The sequence below is a fragment of the Thamnophis elegans genome, chromosome 5 (assembly GCF_009769535.1).
Source record: "Thamnophis elegans isolate rThaEle1 chromosome 5, rThaEle1.pri, whole genome shotgun sequence".
NCBI lineage: Eukaryota > Metazoa > Chordata > Lepidosauria > Squamata > Colubridae > Thamnophis > Thamnophis elegans.
This window is the reverse complement of record NC_045545.1, coordinates 7,318,275-7,333,787: the sequence shown is the minus strand read 5'-3', so window position 1 is coordinate 7,333,787 and position 15,513 is coordinate 7,318,275. Positions and strand designations below refer to the sequence as shown.

Here is a 15,513-nt window from a genome sequence, read left to right as displayed (position 1 = left end):
GAGAAAGCCTTGACTTTCTAATATTCACAATTAGTACAATGTTTATTTCATGCCTTTTCTTTAGATCAAAATGCATTTTCTCATTTAATCCCCAAATATATAAAATAAGCTGAATTGGGGAAAAAATAGCTGGCTTAAAAGTTCTATGCTAAGCTATTGCACCTAAGGGCGGATTTAAAAAAAAAAAGGGCATCGCATACAAAATCATATTCTCCACTGCATCAAATCCTTGCATCATCAAGAGATAGAATCTAAAATAAATAAATATAGGAAAAATCAAGATGTTTCATAATTGTGGAATGATCTGGGACAGACTTAGTGGCCAATTAAAACAGGAAAGCATCCTTGTTTACTTTTCCTCATAGATATGAATGATCCTGGCAGATGTGTGTGTGTGTGTGTCATTCTTTTGATCACGGTCATGCAAGGTATATGAGCTAATGATGTATAAGTTTTATGTGCAGACAAATGCACATGGCTATAAACTTCCATTCAGAATCCATGCATTCTATACATACAATCCCATTTATCATTATTGGTAGTATTTTTTAATGTAGGGTAATATTATATGATCTGTTTGGTTACAAATTATGTGTTTAGCTGAAATTTTAATGAAACATTTTGTTTAAAAATGATTTTTATGGATTTTTTCTTTATTAGTAAACATAAATGAACATTAGTAGTTTAAGAAATAATAAAAAATACTGAAAAAGTAGCACAGAAAATAATTTTCGGTGGATAGTTATTAAACATAACTATATTTGTAGTTTCTATAAAATGTTATGAACTCCATGCCGGACCCATAAATCCATCTGTGGTCAATTGCATGCCAGCACACTATTTCTTCAGAAAATTTCTTCCTGAAATAAACATATTTTCAGTTAAAAGAATATTTTATAATGAAGTTCATTCAGACCTCAAGTTCTTATTAAAGAAAGCACTGTGTGATATACAGTCTTCCTAGATGGAAATTTTACTTTAGCAGTACCTCTGGTTTCTGACATTTTAGATTTTGCATGTACATATTTAAAAGTATTATCTCTAAAATCAAAAGTTCAGAATCTCAGAATTTACAAATTAATTTAAATGAAATCCAGTATTTTGACACAGTTGTATATACTGTACTGCAATCTTATGGAATGATTGTCTTTTGAGAGTCATGAATTATATAATAAACAATCTCTCTTTCTGTTCAGGATTCTACAAGACCATATAAGAAGGATATCAAACTCAAAATGTCATAAGAGCCACATGAGAACCATCCTGGGGGCCACAATAGGAACCTCTTCACTTATTAAAAAAACATTTCTAGTGAGTCAAATATGAAAGGCATCACAGCATATCACCAAACTTAACTTTATAAATAAAAAATCCACTGCAAAATAGAACCACGATCCCATCCTTCACCCATCATTTCTATAGTCTAACCTCCAGAAATTTGTAGTCATCAAAATCTATTCAATTTTGCCAAGTGCATAACCCACTCTATGCCATTGGCAGTTGGCTCATATTTGATTGGTTGCAGTGTCCTGCGGTCACATGATCAGATTTTGTGACTTTTTTGCCTTTTCCTGCAAAAAGGCCAATTGGATAAGCTGGATTCAGATTTACAACCAGGTTTGATTCACTTAATGGTGAAACACATAACAGCCATTGCAAAAAAGCTCATAAAATCAAGTGCAACCACATGGTGACTCAATTTATGACTGAAATAATTTATAACCAAAATCCCAGGCTCATTATGGTCATAAGGTAAGGACTACCTGTAGTAAAATGATCTGAATAATTATTTGACACAACTGAGACCAGCATTTGAGCTACTATTATAAACATCTATTGATATTTAAACTGTAATCCTTTGCACATTCCTTTATTTCCCACATTCATTGCATTTCTAATTCTTGGAAAAAAGCTCTCCAAAACATTATAGAATTTAATTCTGAGAAAATAAGACATGGTTATCTTTACATCTTTAATCCGGATGTTACTAAACATAGTAAATACAGGTAATACTTGACTTGTAACAGTTCTTTTAGTGACCAAAGTTACAATGGTACTGAAAAAAGTTACTTATGACCATTTTTCATACTTAATGACTGTTGCAGTATCCCCATAGTCTCATGATCAAAATTCAGATATTTGGCAACTGACTCGTATTTATGATGGTTGCAATGTCCCAGGGTTATGTGATCACCTTTTGTGACCTTCTCACAAGCAAAGTCAATGGGGAAGGCATATTCAGTTAACCATGTTACTAATTTAATAAGTGCAGTTTCACTTAACTATGGCGCAAAAGGCCATAAAGGGGGGCAAAATTCATTTAATGAATATTTCACTTATCAATAAAAATTTTGGCCTCAATTGTGGTCGTAAGTTGAGAACTACCTGTAATATTCTAAATATTCTAGAAATATGACAGCTCCATTTTAGTTTTCCCCCCCTCAAAGTGTTTTATTTTCATATATTGCACTTGGCCTTTTGGGGAGTAAATTGTTGATCTAACTTCAGTTAATTTCTCTGTGTTAGAAATTCCTCTGTTTACATTTTAAAAAGGTAGCAATATTTGCATGAAAAGTTACTTCAGTGACAAGGAATATTGTACTCCATTTAGCTAAGAAATATACATACTTGATTTCTCTTTACAGCAGATAAAAATTATAGAGAAGACTTTTCAGAATCCTTTCTCTCCTTGTTGATATATTTCAGCATGCCACTGAGTGTTTGAAAGTCATTACTGTTACAAGTTACCTCTCCATCTACATTGTATGACAAAGGATCAAAGGAAGACTCATTCAAACTCTTTGGGGAAGCATGAGGTATATATTTTGACATTTCGGAACTCACGGAAGAGTTTGGCGTAACTGTCTGATTTTGACCTAGTGCGTTTTTATTGTCCTTAATATTTAGATCACTGGTGCTTGTTGAACGCCGTAGTTTTCTGCAAGCAGACTGTTTGGCAAAGTCAAGTCCTTGATCATCAAACCAAGGATGTTCCACTAATTGCTTGATGCTTGCTGTTCTTTCATGAACTGCAATTCTTGTTTGTAATCTTGTAAGCTCAGATTCCTATAGTGCACAAATTTAAAGCTTTGTAGAAATTAGGTGATCAGGGATCATCTTAACAGCAGCTACTTGTTTAACAAAAATACTGATAGCATTTCTGATTAATAAAAATGTTATGAACAACATACATTATTCTTATTAAACAAAACATCAATACTATTTCTACAGATTATTAAGCAATTATCTGAAATAATATTTGAATAACAGGAGGAGATAGTGATGACTGAGTGAAGTAAAAGAATTTACTAGTGACAAACTGAGATAAAAAGGCAACAAATAAATTGGGAACTACTAAGAGGGAGCCTTGCTGTAGAAGAAGCAGTTTTCTCAAACCCTTCACCCTATAAAAGGAGTTGATATAATCTTCAGGTCTCAAAACCCTTGTATAAAAATTGCAAAAATATAAAACCTACCTAATATAATTCAGATCACAGTGTTAAGTTGTGACATATAAAAATTCCCACCATTGCAAGCACTAGCATTATACAATATGCAAAGTTCAAATAAGTGGTTTTTTTTCAATCACAATATCTTGAAAGAACCTCTTAACAACCTCTTTCAGAACTCTTGGATTCAATGGAACTTATTGTAAAGGCTTCTTTACAGAATATTTCAGCAAAAGATCTTAAAGGCTTCATTTGGATTGGTATTCATAAGATTTTTGATTAATACTTAATTCCAAACTAAACTTGAAGCAACAGAATGAAATTGGTAAAAAAATATTGTAAATTTGGTTTTAGACTGCTATCAACAAAATTATAGCTTTCAAATCACAGTTACACTTTATTCTGTCTTACTCCAAGTGCTGGGGACAATTCTCAGCATCATACTTTAAAAAACATTATTTAAACAGGAAGACCAGTTTGATACTAGAACCAAATACTTAAGTCTTTACTAGATGTCTTCAAGAAGAGCCTAAGTAGCCATCTAATTTGGATTCTTGCACTGAGTAAGAGGTTGGACATGCTGACCAACTCTTCACAACTGAAAGAACTGGCTTCTACTACCCAGTCAAATTATTTCTGACTTGCTTTTTTTATGATGAAGTGGGATAGGCTCTCAGAGCTCAAAAAGAGAGATGGGCTCAGCAAACGTGTAATGAGAATTCTTCCTTAATTTTAGAGAAGATGATACACTTGTGGTTCAAAATCCATGTATGTATGTATGTATGTATGTACCGGGTGAAATGCTACTGGTTCAGGCCAGTTTGCCTGAACCGGTAGTAAATAAATGTTTTAAAAAGTCAGCTATGCCAGGCAATCTTTGGGACTTTTTAAAAACTTTTTAAAAGCATTTTTATATATATATATATATATATTTTATTCATTTTTCACATTCCATTTGCAATCACTTATATACAGGGTATTTACTATAAGAAAAGAAAAAAAGAAAAAGGGAATAAAACGAAGAAATAAAAAGGAAACACAACTCATCATTCACAACCCCACCTAACCCTTCCATCCTCCATACACCCCATCTACCCCCTCCAACTTTCCTTTCTCCCTCTAACACTCCCCTCCTACTTCCCTTTCCCCTCAAACCTTCCTTCTCCCCTTACTCCCCAGACACCCTCCTTACATTCCCCTTACTCCTTCCTTACTCCTCCCTCTTCTTTCCCTCTACCTCCCTCCTTGGTGTATGCCTTTATTCGAGTGTTGTTTGATCTGATAAAAGTAAAATGAACCAAGGAAAAAAAAAAAAAAGAAAAAAAAAACCACCGTATATAAATACATTCTTGTTCTTATTAAGACTATGTTAACACCCCCCCACCCCCCCCCCCACAAATCCCCATCCCCAATCCTCCCGACTTCCCAGGGCCCACACCTGGCACTACCTTCTGTCTAAAATATCTTGTATACATATGGATTAAAAAATAAAAGTAATATGTCAAAAGAAAGAAAAACAGAAAAAAAAAAGAAGAGAGAAAAGAAAAGAGAAAAGAAAAAAAAAAAAAAAAGAAACCACTCTTTGTGTTGATCTCAGCCCCCCATCTTTATCTATGCTTAAATAGTATAAATCATTCTATCTATATTTTATTCTCGTCTCTTACTTCTTTGCTATTTACCCCAACCTTCTGTAGACTCTCCCGTTCCTCTTCCTAAACCTCATGATCCCTTCCGATAAGATTTAAGCAACGTGGTTCATGCCACATATTCAAATATGACTTTACAGAAGAGTAATCAAACTTTCCCTTCTAGTAAAATTTAAACAGCGTAAATGATCTTTCTTAACCTCCTTTTCAAACAGTAATTCAAAATAATCTAGCCAAGCTTCCCCTTCTTAGTAAAATTAAGCAGCGTAGATCAAATATTACTTTACACAGAAATCAATTTCTATCTTAAGATAATTCCAACCGACTTTCTCTTCTAATAGGATTTAAATAACGTAGTTCATTCCACATGCATTTTACCCTCATCCCTTACTTGTCTGATATTTACCACTATCAAATTTATACTAGCATTTGTTTAAAATCTAACTCAAAGCAATTTCAACCAACTTTCCCTTCTAATAAAAGTTAAATAGCATGGATCATTCCACATATTCAAATAATACTTTCAGCAAGAGTCAGTTAACCTTCTGTTTTAAAATAGTCCCTTCTAACAAAGTTTAAACAACATAAAACATTCCGCATTCTTTTTACACTTATCTTAAGATAATCCCAACCGGCTTTCTGTTCTAATAAGCCTTAAACAACGTAAATCATTCCACATATATTTTACCCTCATCCCTTGCTTGTCTGATGTTTACCACTATCAAATTTATGCTAACGTTAATTTAAAATCTAGCTCAAAGTAGTTTCACCCAGCTTTCCCTTCTAATAAGAATTAGTCCGCTTTTTCTACCGGAGAGAGGTCTCAAACCCCCATTCAGTCCTCAACTTTGGCGAGTATTTTGAAATGTCTAAATTCTCGATCTCCGTTTTTCTGCTTCTCCGAGGGAGGAAGGGCTACCCCCTCCATCTTGCAACCACATGGCCTGCCGTTTGCCTTCTCCTTCCGCTTGTCTCTCCTCTCTTCCAAGCGAGTCAGGAAGTCCCGCCTTCAGAATCCTGCAATAGAAATCTTGAGCCTCCGAAACAGAGTTAAGACGAAATCTTTGATTCTCAAATGTAACCGTGATGCCGGCAGGGGCCTCCCATCTGTATCGAATCTGTTGACTCCTAAGCTCCTTAGTTAAAAAGGTGTAGTCCCTTCTTGCTTTCAGCATCTGGAAAGGAATATCTTTGAAGACAATCAGGTCCTGGTCATCAACTCGGAGACTGTTATTATGAAACTTTTGCACAATCGCATTTCTAGATTCTTTTGTAGAAAAATGTATAATTATGTCCCTCGGGAGCTGTCGCTGTTCCGCTATCAATGAGTTCTGGCGATAGATTTTCCGAATCTGCCAATCAAAGTTAAGTCCCGGGCTTCCCACCGCATAGCTGAAGGCTTCAGCAAAGGTCTGTTTCAAATTCTCTTGCTCCTTTTCACGGAATCCTCTGACTCTTATTGCAAATGCCTTCCTATTAAAATTTATCATCATGAGCTGTTCTTCATTGTCTCTAATTTTTTGTTGTAAAATTTGAATATTGGTAGTCAAATTAAAATTAGCCTTCTCCAAACTTTCCAATTTGTTCTCTATTTCAGCAGAGTAATCCGACAGGGCAGACACGGCTGCAAACGTATTCGCCTTCATTTGATTAACTTTAGACTTTAAATCATCATATAGTTCCAATACAAATTCCTTAATTTCTTGTTTAAAGGCATTAAACATTTTAAAGAAATATTCCTGTGTTAGAAATTCTCCAGTAGAGGGCATAGGAGACAAAGGCTGTGGTTCCAGTAAAAATTCTTTAAATTCTTTAGACACATTTGTAGCAAGACGCTTCTTTGACCTGGGTGCCATAATAAATAAACAAGTAAGCAGCGCTTTGCTCCCCTCTATTTCCAAAGAAGAAGAGTTTATTTTGTTAAGGAGCGGTCTGCAGGAAGGTAAAACCGGCTAAGTACATCCACTATCAATCATCCACGGAGAGAAATCGCCATTTTGAAGTCCATTTAGACAAAGAAGTCTCTAAGACAAATGGTGCTGGTATTTAAGATAGTAATAAAAGCATAAATCTCACAGGGGTGGGACCCGCCCGTATCAATTCTAGCTTGAAAAAACTTTGTTTTGTCCTGGGGGGGGCTAGCCTGTCTGGGGCTGCCAAAAAAAAAAAAGGCAGCTGAGAAGAACTGGCTGGAGATAAAAGCTCTGCTCCGGCTGGATCTAATCTCTGTCCACAGCCAAAAAAAAGAAAAAGGCTGTGGCTTACGAATAGACCCTAGCCTACAGAGCTACTCCCTGCCCCTTTTTTAGCCAAAAAGGGGTGCTATCTATGATCTTATTTAGATATACAGACCAGATCTCTGAGGAGCTCGGTGGAGCCCTCCTCGGCAACAGGCCACGCCCCCAGGAAGTCAGACTTAAAAGCATTTTTTACTACCAATCAGCTGTGCCTGATTGTCTGTGAGGTTCCCACTTGTTGCAGGGGCCATTTTGTGTGAAGTCCAGCTGCTTTTACATTTTGTGTGAATCAGTTGTGCAGCCACGCCCTCCTGGTCACATGACCACCAAGCCACACCAAGCCATGGCCACAGAACTGGTAGGGAATTTTTTGGAATGTCACCACTGGTATGTATGTATTTAAAAATAGCAAGCTGAAGGAAGCAAGCCACATGCTGTATTTTTGCCATTAAATTCCCTAACATCATAAATGCAGATTTCATTTTTCCGCTAACATTCGTTTTCCATTAGCTTTGGCCTCCCAAAACAACTATCCAAAACACAGTTCATAAGGATTAACACTATCAACCATCCAGCGGTGCGATTCAAATTTTTTGACTACCAGTTCTGTGGGCGTAGTTTGGTGGGCGTGGCAGAGGAAGGATAATGTAAAATCTCCATTTCCTCCCCACTCCAGGGGAAGGTTACTGCAAAATTTCCATTCCCTCCTGATTAGCTGGGACAGAGGATAAATGGAGGCAGGGCCAGTCAGAGATGGTATTTACCGGTTCTCTGAACTAATTTCCGCTACCAGTTCTCCAAAACTAATCAGAACCTGCTGAATAGCATTTCTGCAACCATCTCCTTCAACAATACCTTACAATGTTTATTTTTTACTCCACTTCTCTCTTAATCCAAGGTTTTCATAATAACTATGAATGAGTACCACCCAGAGTACAGATTTCAATGTTAATAGACATATATTGCAAGTACCTATAAAATGAATTGAGATGACAACCTTATAATACAAATATTCCTTTCTTAACTCACTTTAAGGAGCAACTTTTCATTTGTTGCTTGAATCATATTATCTCTGGACTGAAGCTGTTGTTGCAGATTATAAACAGTGTCTTGAGCATCATCCAGTTCTATTTTGATCTGTTGTAGTTGCCCATTAACATGATGAGATTTAGATAGTGATTGCTGCCATTTTGTCTGTTCTTCTTCATGGGAAAGTTTCTGAAGACAAAATATATTTCAAATACATGCAATCTAAACTATTAAATCTTAACAAAAAAACTTAACAAAGAGAGCGATTCTTAACCATAGCAGCAAGTTACTCCATGGTGTAGTCCATAGGGCAGTGATGGCGAATCTTTTCAGCACCAAGTGCCCAAACTGCAATGCGCGTGCATGTGTGCGCTAGAGCGCCGGAAACCCAAAGACCACCTGCATGCCTGTTTTTTAGCAGTTTTTCAAGCCGTTTTCTGGCCATTTTCCGGTATTCTGGCACTAATTAAGACCAGCTGGCCAGAAAACCAGCCAGAAAAATGACCTGAGAAATGGCCTGAACTATGGCTCAAAAATAGCCTGAAAACTGGCCCAAAAAACCAGCTTATTTTTTGGTCGGTTTGGGCCATTTTTCAGGCCATTTTCTGGCACTCCAGGGCCTGCAAAGACCAGCTGGCCGGTGCCTGTGTGTGTGTGCAGGAAACCAGAAGAGCAGCTGTCAACAGTGTGTGTGCCCACAGAAAGGAGTCCGTGTGCCACCTCTGGCATGCGTGCCAGAGGTTTGCCATCATGGCCCTAGCGTATGCCATAGGATAGTAGCTGTCAATATTATGCATATCTGTGGTGCTTAAATAATTTATCAATGTTCAGTTCATAACTTGTGAGAAAGGGGACTGATTGTTCTGAAATTATTTCATACAAACTTGGTACAAAAGAAATTATTTGAAGGTAAAAAAGGAAAGCCTAGAGCCAATTCTTGCAGCCAAACACACATGTGAGAGTTTCTCATTCTCTCATACCTAAGATGAAATAAATGGGAAAGAACAATTTTGTTCTCACCTCTGATAAAAAAGACTGTTTTAGCAAATGTACTTCTGCAGTGAGCCTTTTAATCTCAGTTTGCATTCTTGCTTCTAACTCAGATTCTCGCACCTGAGCTGCTCCCAATTGTTCTGCCAAATTATTTACACGGGTTTCCTGAAAGAAAATTATGCCCCCCCCAACACAAAATCAATATATTTGCCATATTTTCTTTAAAATATTAAATTAGCATGTTTAAAAACAATAATATTTTAAGCAATACAAAAATAAGTATCTCGTTTGTTTATATAGAAGATTGCTACTAATTTTCCAAAACAAATCAAGAAAGTATATCTACAGCTATTTTTGAAACGTTTTGTATTAATGTTTCAAGCACTTCTCTGTTATTCATTAAAATAACCAGACCCTTTTCAAGTTTTCTCCACAAGTTTAAGAAAAGGTCTGAAATATTTGTTTTACATCATTTTCAAACTGATCTGGCATTATTGGTTAGCTTTAACCTTTTGTCTTTCCCCATTTGAAACTGTGCTCTGAAACATGCTCTAGTCTACACATTAAACTGACACTGGAAAGAATCTTGGGATAGCTGATTTCTCATAAAATTAATCTGTAAAGTTGATTACTTTTTCATGTGAGATATGGTTCACTTCTTCCAGTTCAAGAGAGATCCTTTCCACATCTCTCTGAGCTTGAGCCTGTTGGCGGCGACTCTCTAATAAATCCACATGAACTTGTTTCATTGCTTCACGTTCCAGTCTCAGCTGCTGCCCCAAATCAAGTATTTCTTTATACTGTTCTGCAATACACCTTTCTTGGTCTTTCAGCTTCTAAAAAAGAGAAAAGTGGTTTTTTTACATACTAAAAATCTTGTGTCTTCCTGTTATTTCAATTTAGTAGTTCTTATTTGTTATCCTAAAATCAGATCTGCTGTCTGAAAAACAGTTCAGAGTATGTTAAAATTATCAGCCAGATGGAACAATATTCTTTGTTGGCAGATATGCATACAAACTTATCTAAAGAGAAAGAAAAAAAAATAGCAGTATCAGAAAATGAAATGCAAAAATACTGGCAAGTTCTCATGGAAAAGTAAGCAAACTATATTTTAGCAAGCTTCAATAAATTCAGTGGAACATATTTCAGACAATAGTCTCTTTCATGAAAAGGCAATGTTATTCCTTATCATATATTATTGATTTAATAAGTAACTGGTTAGATTAGAAACCTGGAGTATTGAAAAAAAAGGCAGAGAAAAGAATATACGAGATAAAACTTACTTTCTCAGTATCTGTTATTCTTTGTTGTTTTTGTTCATTCTCTTTTCTAAGAAGATTTATCTCTTGATCTTGTTGGAGAATATTATACTCTTTTTCTTTAAGCTCCTCTTTTGAATACTGTACCTTGCTTGCCAAACTTTCAATCTGAAAGCAAAATGTAAGCAAATAAGTTAAAAAAGAATAACCATTTGAGGAGTTAAAACTCTTCACATCAGAAATTTGTGGAAAGTAAGCAACTAGAAGCGCATTTTGAACAATAATAGTACCTGTTTATTATAATCTTTTATCTGCAGCTCTGCTTTTTCCAAGCTACCTTGCAATGTAATTATTTTTTGTTCCATTTCTCCCCTGTATTCACGAATTGACATATCCAACTGTGTAACCTTTTAAAAAAGGAAAGACAAAATATGAAAACAGAAAGAAATATTATAGGTAAACTCATGACCACAATTGGGACTTGAATTTTGATTGCTAAGTTATGCAGCCATTAAGCAGGTCATCATGTGATGGGACCCAATTTTGTGACCATTTTACTAAAGTTGCTAAGCAAATCATATGGTTGTTAAGTGATTCTGGCTTCCCCAGTTGACTTTGTGGAAGCCAGCTGGAAGGTTGCAAATTGTGACCACATGACTGCAAGACACTGCAACTGTTGTAAATGTAAGCCGATTGCTGACCACCAAATTGTGACCACAAGGATGGTGCAACCATCATAATTTCAGGATGGATCATACATTTCTTTTTGTTGTCATAATTTCAAACCACCATTAAACAAATGGTTATAAATTGAGAATTACCTGCACACACTAAAATTGTGGAGCATCAATGAAAATATGCATCCCAAATATATTTACTAATAATGTCCCAATCATTCTTAAAAGCTTATTAAATTTACATATTCTTCTAACCTGAGCTGCTCTTTGTTTCAAATCCCAATTTCTTTCTTTCAGCACCTTTTCCATGTCAAGAAGTTCTTGCTTTTTCTCTTCAAGTTCATCCTTGCATTCTCTGCAATTTTCATTTAAAAACGAGAAATATTTTCTCTATTAGGGAAGTTAAATTCTAATTATCCTCATCCAATTCCTCTATATCCTGATTCTATGTTTATTTAGAACATTCAATCTGTGACTCATAAAAATTAACGAAAAAACACAGCCAAATCTATTAGCAGAAATTGTAGTATAGCTTTGATCACACTGAATTTGGGGTTAATATAATTAATCATATTAAACCACATAATACTTAATAGGAGATATTAATAAATACAAATGATTTTTTTCCCTATAGATACTAGAAAAAATGAATTTAAATATGCATTTAAGTTTACGCATACATATTTTCAATAATAAACTCCCTTTTTAATGATCCTGTATTCCCTATTTGGGGTAGAATTGGGGCAACTTGACGGAGTTGGGCGTTTACTGGCTGAATGCCCTTCCTGATGCTTACATGGAGTTAGCCACATATATTTTTTCTTTGCACCCTAGAAAAGAAATAATTGCTTCTACCTAGTACTGAACTCTCAACCTTCTGAGTGGGAGGTGAGCGTCTTCACCACTAGGTCGCCATGCCACTCATACATATTTTCAACAATGTAATATTCAGTACTTAAAAAATACTAAACCTACATATATTCTCTTCTATTGGTACTTAAAAAATGCTGGAAAGTAATTAAATACAACAGTTTATTATTCTGATTCTACACATGATCTATTCACTTTGTAAATAATCATATACAGACTCATGGACTCTCTTGATTTGAGATAAAATTCTGACAGGTCTGGTAAAATATTCCTGAAGATTTTTGGGGCAGAAACACAAAAATAATTTGCCACTGTTTTCTTCCTTGATGTTTGTTGCACATCAGCATATAGCTCTGGAATTCCCTTAAGGTCTCCCATCCAAATGCTAATCAGATCCAACCATGCTAGGTTTTTAAGCCCAAGCAAGATTGAGTCAGTACGCCACCTGCTGAAGTCAGTAATTTTCTACACTGATCCACTTCTGCAATGCTTATTAACACACCTTAATTCATCTGTTAAATCATGGATAGTAGAGTACTTCTCCTCTAGGGATGTCTGTGCATTCTGTAATGTATCCCGAAGGTCTTGCAGTTGTCTCAAAGTAGTTTTTAACTCCCCAGTGGCGTTTTCCAGGTCAATTTCTAGAGATTCTATTTTCTGCATGGAATCTTTTTGCTGGGTCTCACTTATAAGCAACTTATCTTCTAATTCTTTCACTTTTGTACAAATAGAAAAAAAGCAATCAAGAATGTTTAGCCAGACAATATATGCATTTATACACATGATATAGTTTTAATTTTCTACCCTATCCTTCAGGCTATTCCAAGATGAAGAACAACAAATTCAAAATCAGCAATCACCCTAAAATACTTTTTAAAAAAAGCAAAATTAAAATATATTATTTGGGAGTAACTGAACTGTTTGCTTATCCCTAAATCTAATAGACTAGGTTCCAAGAAAGGGACTCCAGAAAAATATTCTTTCGCCATATTATAATAATTAGAAGTACCCTGTTTACATTTTCTCTATGAAGTAGAGCTTCATGTTTACAATCAAAAGTTTAATTCTATTTAGAATCAAACTGTAAGCCAGTTAAGATGACTGTGTATATATGTGTGTGTGCATGCAAACGTGCCTGTATGATGCATTCAAAAGTTCTCATACAGTCTTCAAGGATGTCTGCATGCAATAAATATGGATGTTGCCAGTCATGTATAACTGTGGCAAGCCTCTTTTCCTAGTGTTGCCAGTTATGCATAACTGTGGCAAGCATTATTTTCCTAGTGCTACATACATGCAAACATACACTTCATGGTATTCCATTTTGGGTAAGTAATGGTTTACAGAGCACAGAAAAAGAGATAAGAAATAAAAATTATAGACATCAAAACCATGAGATAAAAAGAAAAGGAAACGTAGCCAAAACTAAAATTACAGACATAATAGTCATTGATTTAACATTAAGTAAGGTATTTTGGGGGGAATCAAGAAAGTTAGCTTTAAAAAATACCATTTTTTTTCTGATATATTTTGATCAATGTATACATTAGTTATTTAAAATCAGTGCAGACAGTTGATTAAGTTTTCCTATTTAATATTGTTATTCCATTCTCAAAATAATTTTCTAGAAAGTTGTCCCATTCATTTCAATATGGCATAATAAAAATATTGAAAGCATAATGAAGAGCTTACCTTGGTGTGTCTTTTCATCAAATTCTGAGATTCTCTGTTGTAAATTAATTTCCAGTTGGCTCATCTGCATTGCTTTATTATGACCATCTCTTCTTAAGTGCACTAATTCTTTCTCCATGTCTATTAACTCATCTTTACATTGATCCATCTCTTGTTTAATCTGCCTACAGAAGCAAATATACCATGTCTCAATAAATAATTAAAACAATAGCATTGCAGGTCTACAAAGTATCCAGAATCAATAATCAAAAGAATGGGAACTACACCTCAGAACAGATTTGGATCTTTTACGTGTAAGCTATTTACAGTTATTAAAAAAAGCACAATATAAATGGAGGAATAAATAATACACAAATAAGTACATTTAAAAATGCACTCATATATTAATCTGGGAATAAATTCCACTAAAATCTATAGGATAAATGGATATGCATAGAATTGAGGTATAAACTTTTGTTTCTTAAACCCTTTTTTCCTTGCAAAATAATACATTCAAGAAAATAACTGCATATTTAAAAAAAATGGGACTATGCCTGATTGTAGCAGTAAGTTCTGCTATTTTTTGCCGTTTCACATTGTTTTCTTCAGTGGTTAAATGAAGTCTTTCATTTGTTCTTCTCAATTCTTCTCCCAACATATCCTTCTGCTTTTGAAGTTCTTGCTCTAGTTTTGATACCTGTTTTTTGAGAAGAAAAAATAAATTTGGGCATGGGAAAAAACTTTATCATTTTGCTGTTTGGTAGATGGTTGTTTTGTTGCTGGTGTTACTACAACACTTTCCAAATGCAGTTGTGCAAAATATTAGGAGATTGAAATGTCCCAGCTTGGACATTACTGGAAATCATCCAGGCTTTCCAATCTTAAGAGAAATATTCCAGTCTGAAACAGGCATTTAATTGCAAAAGCAAGTTTGGAATATATGGTTTCAAGGTCAGAATAAAACATTTTAGGGCTAGGACTTTTTGACATTAAAATTGTTTGAGTATTTCTATCTCCAAACTTCAAGTTGCCCATTGGTCCAGAAAACTAGGAACCCTATACACCTGTTAACATTATAAATTTTTGAGATACCCCAAAAGGTATATATTTCTGCTTATTAGGAATAAACGTGAAAATAATTGATTTGGGTATGTATTCTACTGAACCATGGAAGAGACCTCTGATTGTTTGAATGCAGCCTGAATATTCCTATGAGACCAGGTTCAACTCAGTAGTCCTTCTGACTTTTTGCAAGCAAAACCTCTAATTGTGCATTGGAAGTATTATGCATGGCATATTAAGAGCACATTACTAAGTGTTTGCATTGAGATATGCTACCAAATTGTTTAGAATTACAGTGTGAATCTCTGTTTCTGTGGTAGGCAAAAGAAGACAATTAAAAACAACGTGGCTTACAATCACCAGCCAAAACAATGCTGGAGGCTTAGACTGCTTTGCTTCGAAGAACTATACTGCGACTCTAGCCGTAGAGGAAATCTCTTTCAAGATATATTCTGAGGGTAAAATAATCAATTCTTTCAGCTAAACTCTCGATTCAAATTAATGCTTCACAATAAGATGAAATTGTTTCATTTCAAATACGCTTGGTAATAGAAAAAAGAGAATACGAACTATATAAATGCTTGTCACACATTTTTAAAATATTAACATGAAGAATGTAC

The 15,513-nt window shown here is 35.0% G+C and overlaps 1 protein-coding gene and 1 long non-coding RNA gene across 6 annotated transcripts in view; one reads left to right on the top strand and one right to left on the bottom strand.

Annotated features, from left to right (window-relative positions):
* Nucleotides 1-632: 632 nt before the first annotated feature.
* The window catches only part of CCDC18 (coiled-coil domain containing 18), a 42,120-nt gene continuing 27,239 nt past the window's right edge, over nucleotides 633-15,513 (bottom strand). Inside the window, exons 19-29 of one of the 4 annotated variants that reach the window (XM_032218540.1) lie at nucleotides 14,386-14,528; nucleotides 13,853-14,016; nucleotides 12,663-12,876; nucleotides 11,546-11,645; nucleotides 10,904-11,020; nucleotides 10,638-10,781; nucleotides 9,987-10,190; nucleotides 9,382-9,519; nucleotides 8,362-8,550; nucleotides 2,629-3,066; nucleotides 633-860 (exon numbers count right to left, since the gene is read on the bottom strand). In XM_032218540.1, the coding sequence (XP_032074431.1) occupies nucleotides 2,656-3,066; nucleotides 8,362-8,550; nucleotides 9,382-9,519; nucleotides 9,987-10,190; nucleotides 10,638-10,781; nucleotides 10,904-11,020; nucleotides 11,546-11,645; nucleotides 12,663-12,876; nucleotides 13,853-14,016; nucleotides 14,386-14,528 (1,824 nt within the window). In that variant the 3' untranslated portion in view covers nucleotides 633-860; nucleotides 2,629-2,655. Of the gene's footprint in view, nucleotides 861-2,612; nucleotides 3,067-8,361; nucleotides 8,551-9,381; nucleotides 9,520-9,986; nucleotides 10,191-10,637; nucleotides 10,782-10,903; nucleotides 11,021-11,545; nucleotides 11,646-12,662; nucleotides 12,877-13,852; nucleotides 14,017-14,385; nucleotides 14,529-15,513 lie in introns of those variants that run through there. The other 3 variants (XM_032218543.1, XM_032218544.1, XM_032218542.1) reach the window with 3 other exon arrangements.
* LOC116509393 lies at nucleotides 858-15,507 on the top strand. Of its 2 annotated transcripts, none has more exons than XR_004255506.1 (3): nucleotides 858-1,311; nucleotides 2,707-2,816; nucleotides 15,214-15,507. It is a non-coding gene; the product is annotated as an uncharacterized LOC116509393 (long non-coding RNA). The 2 variants fall into 2 exon arrangements; XR_004255505.1 differs by lacking the exon at nucleotides 15,214-15,507 and adding an exon at nucleotides 2,908-2,994.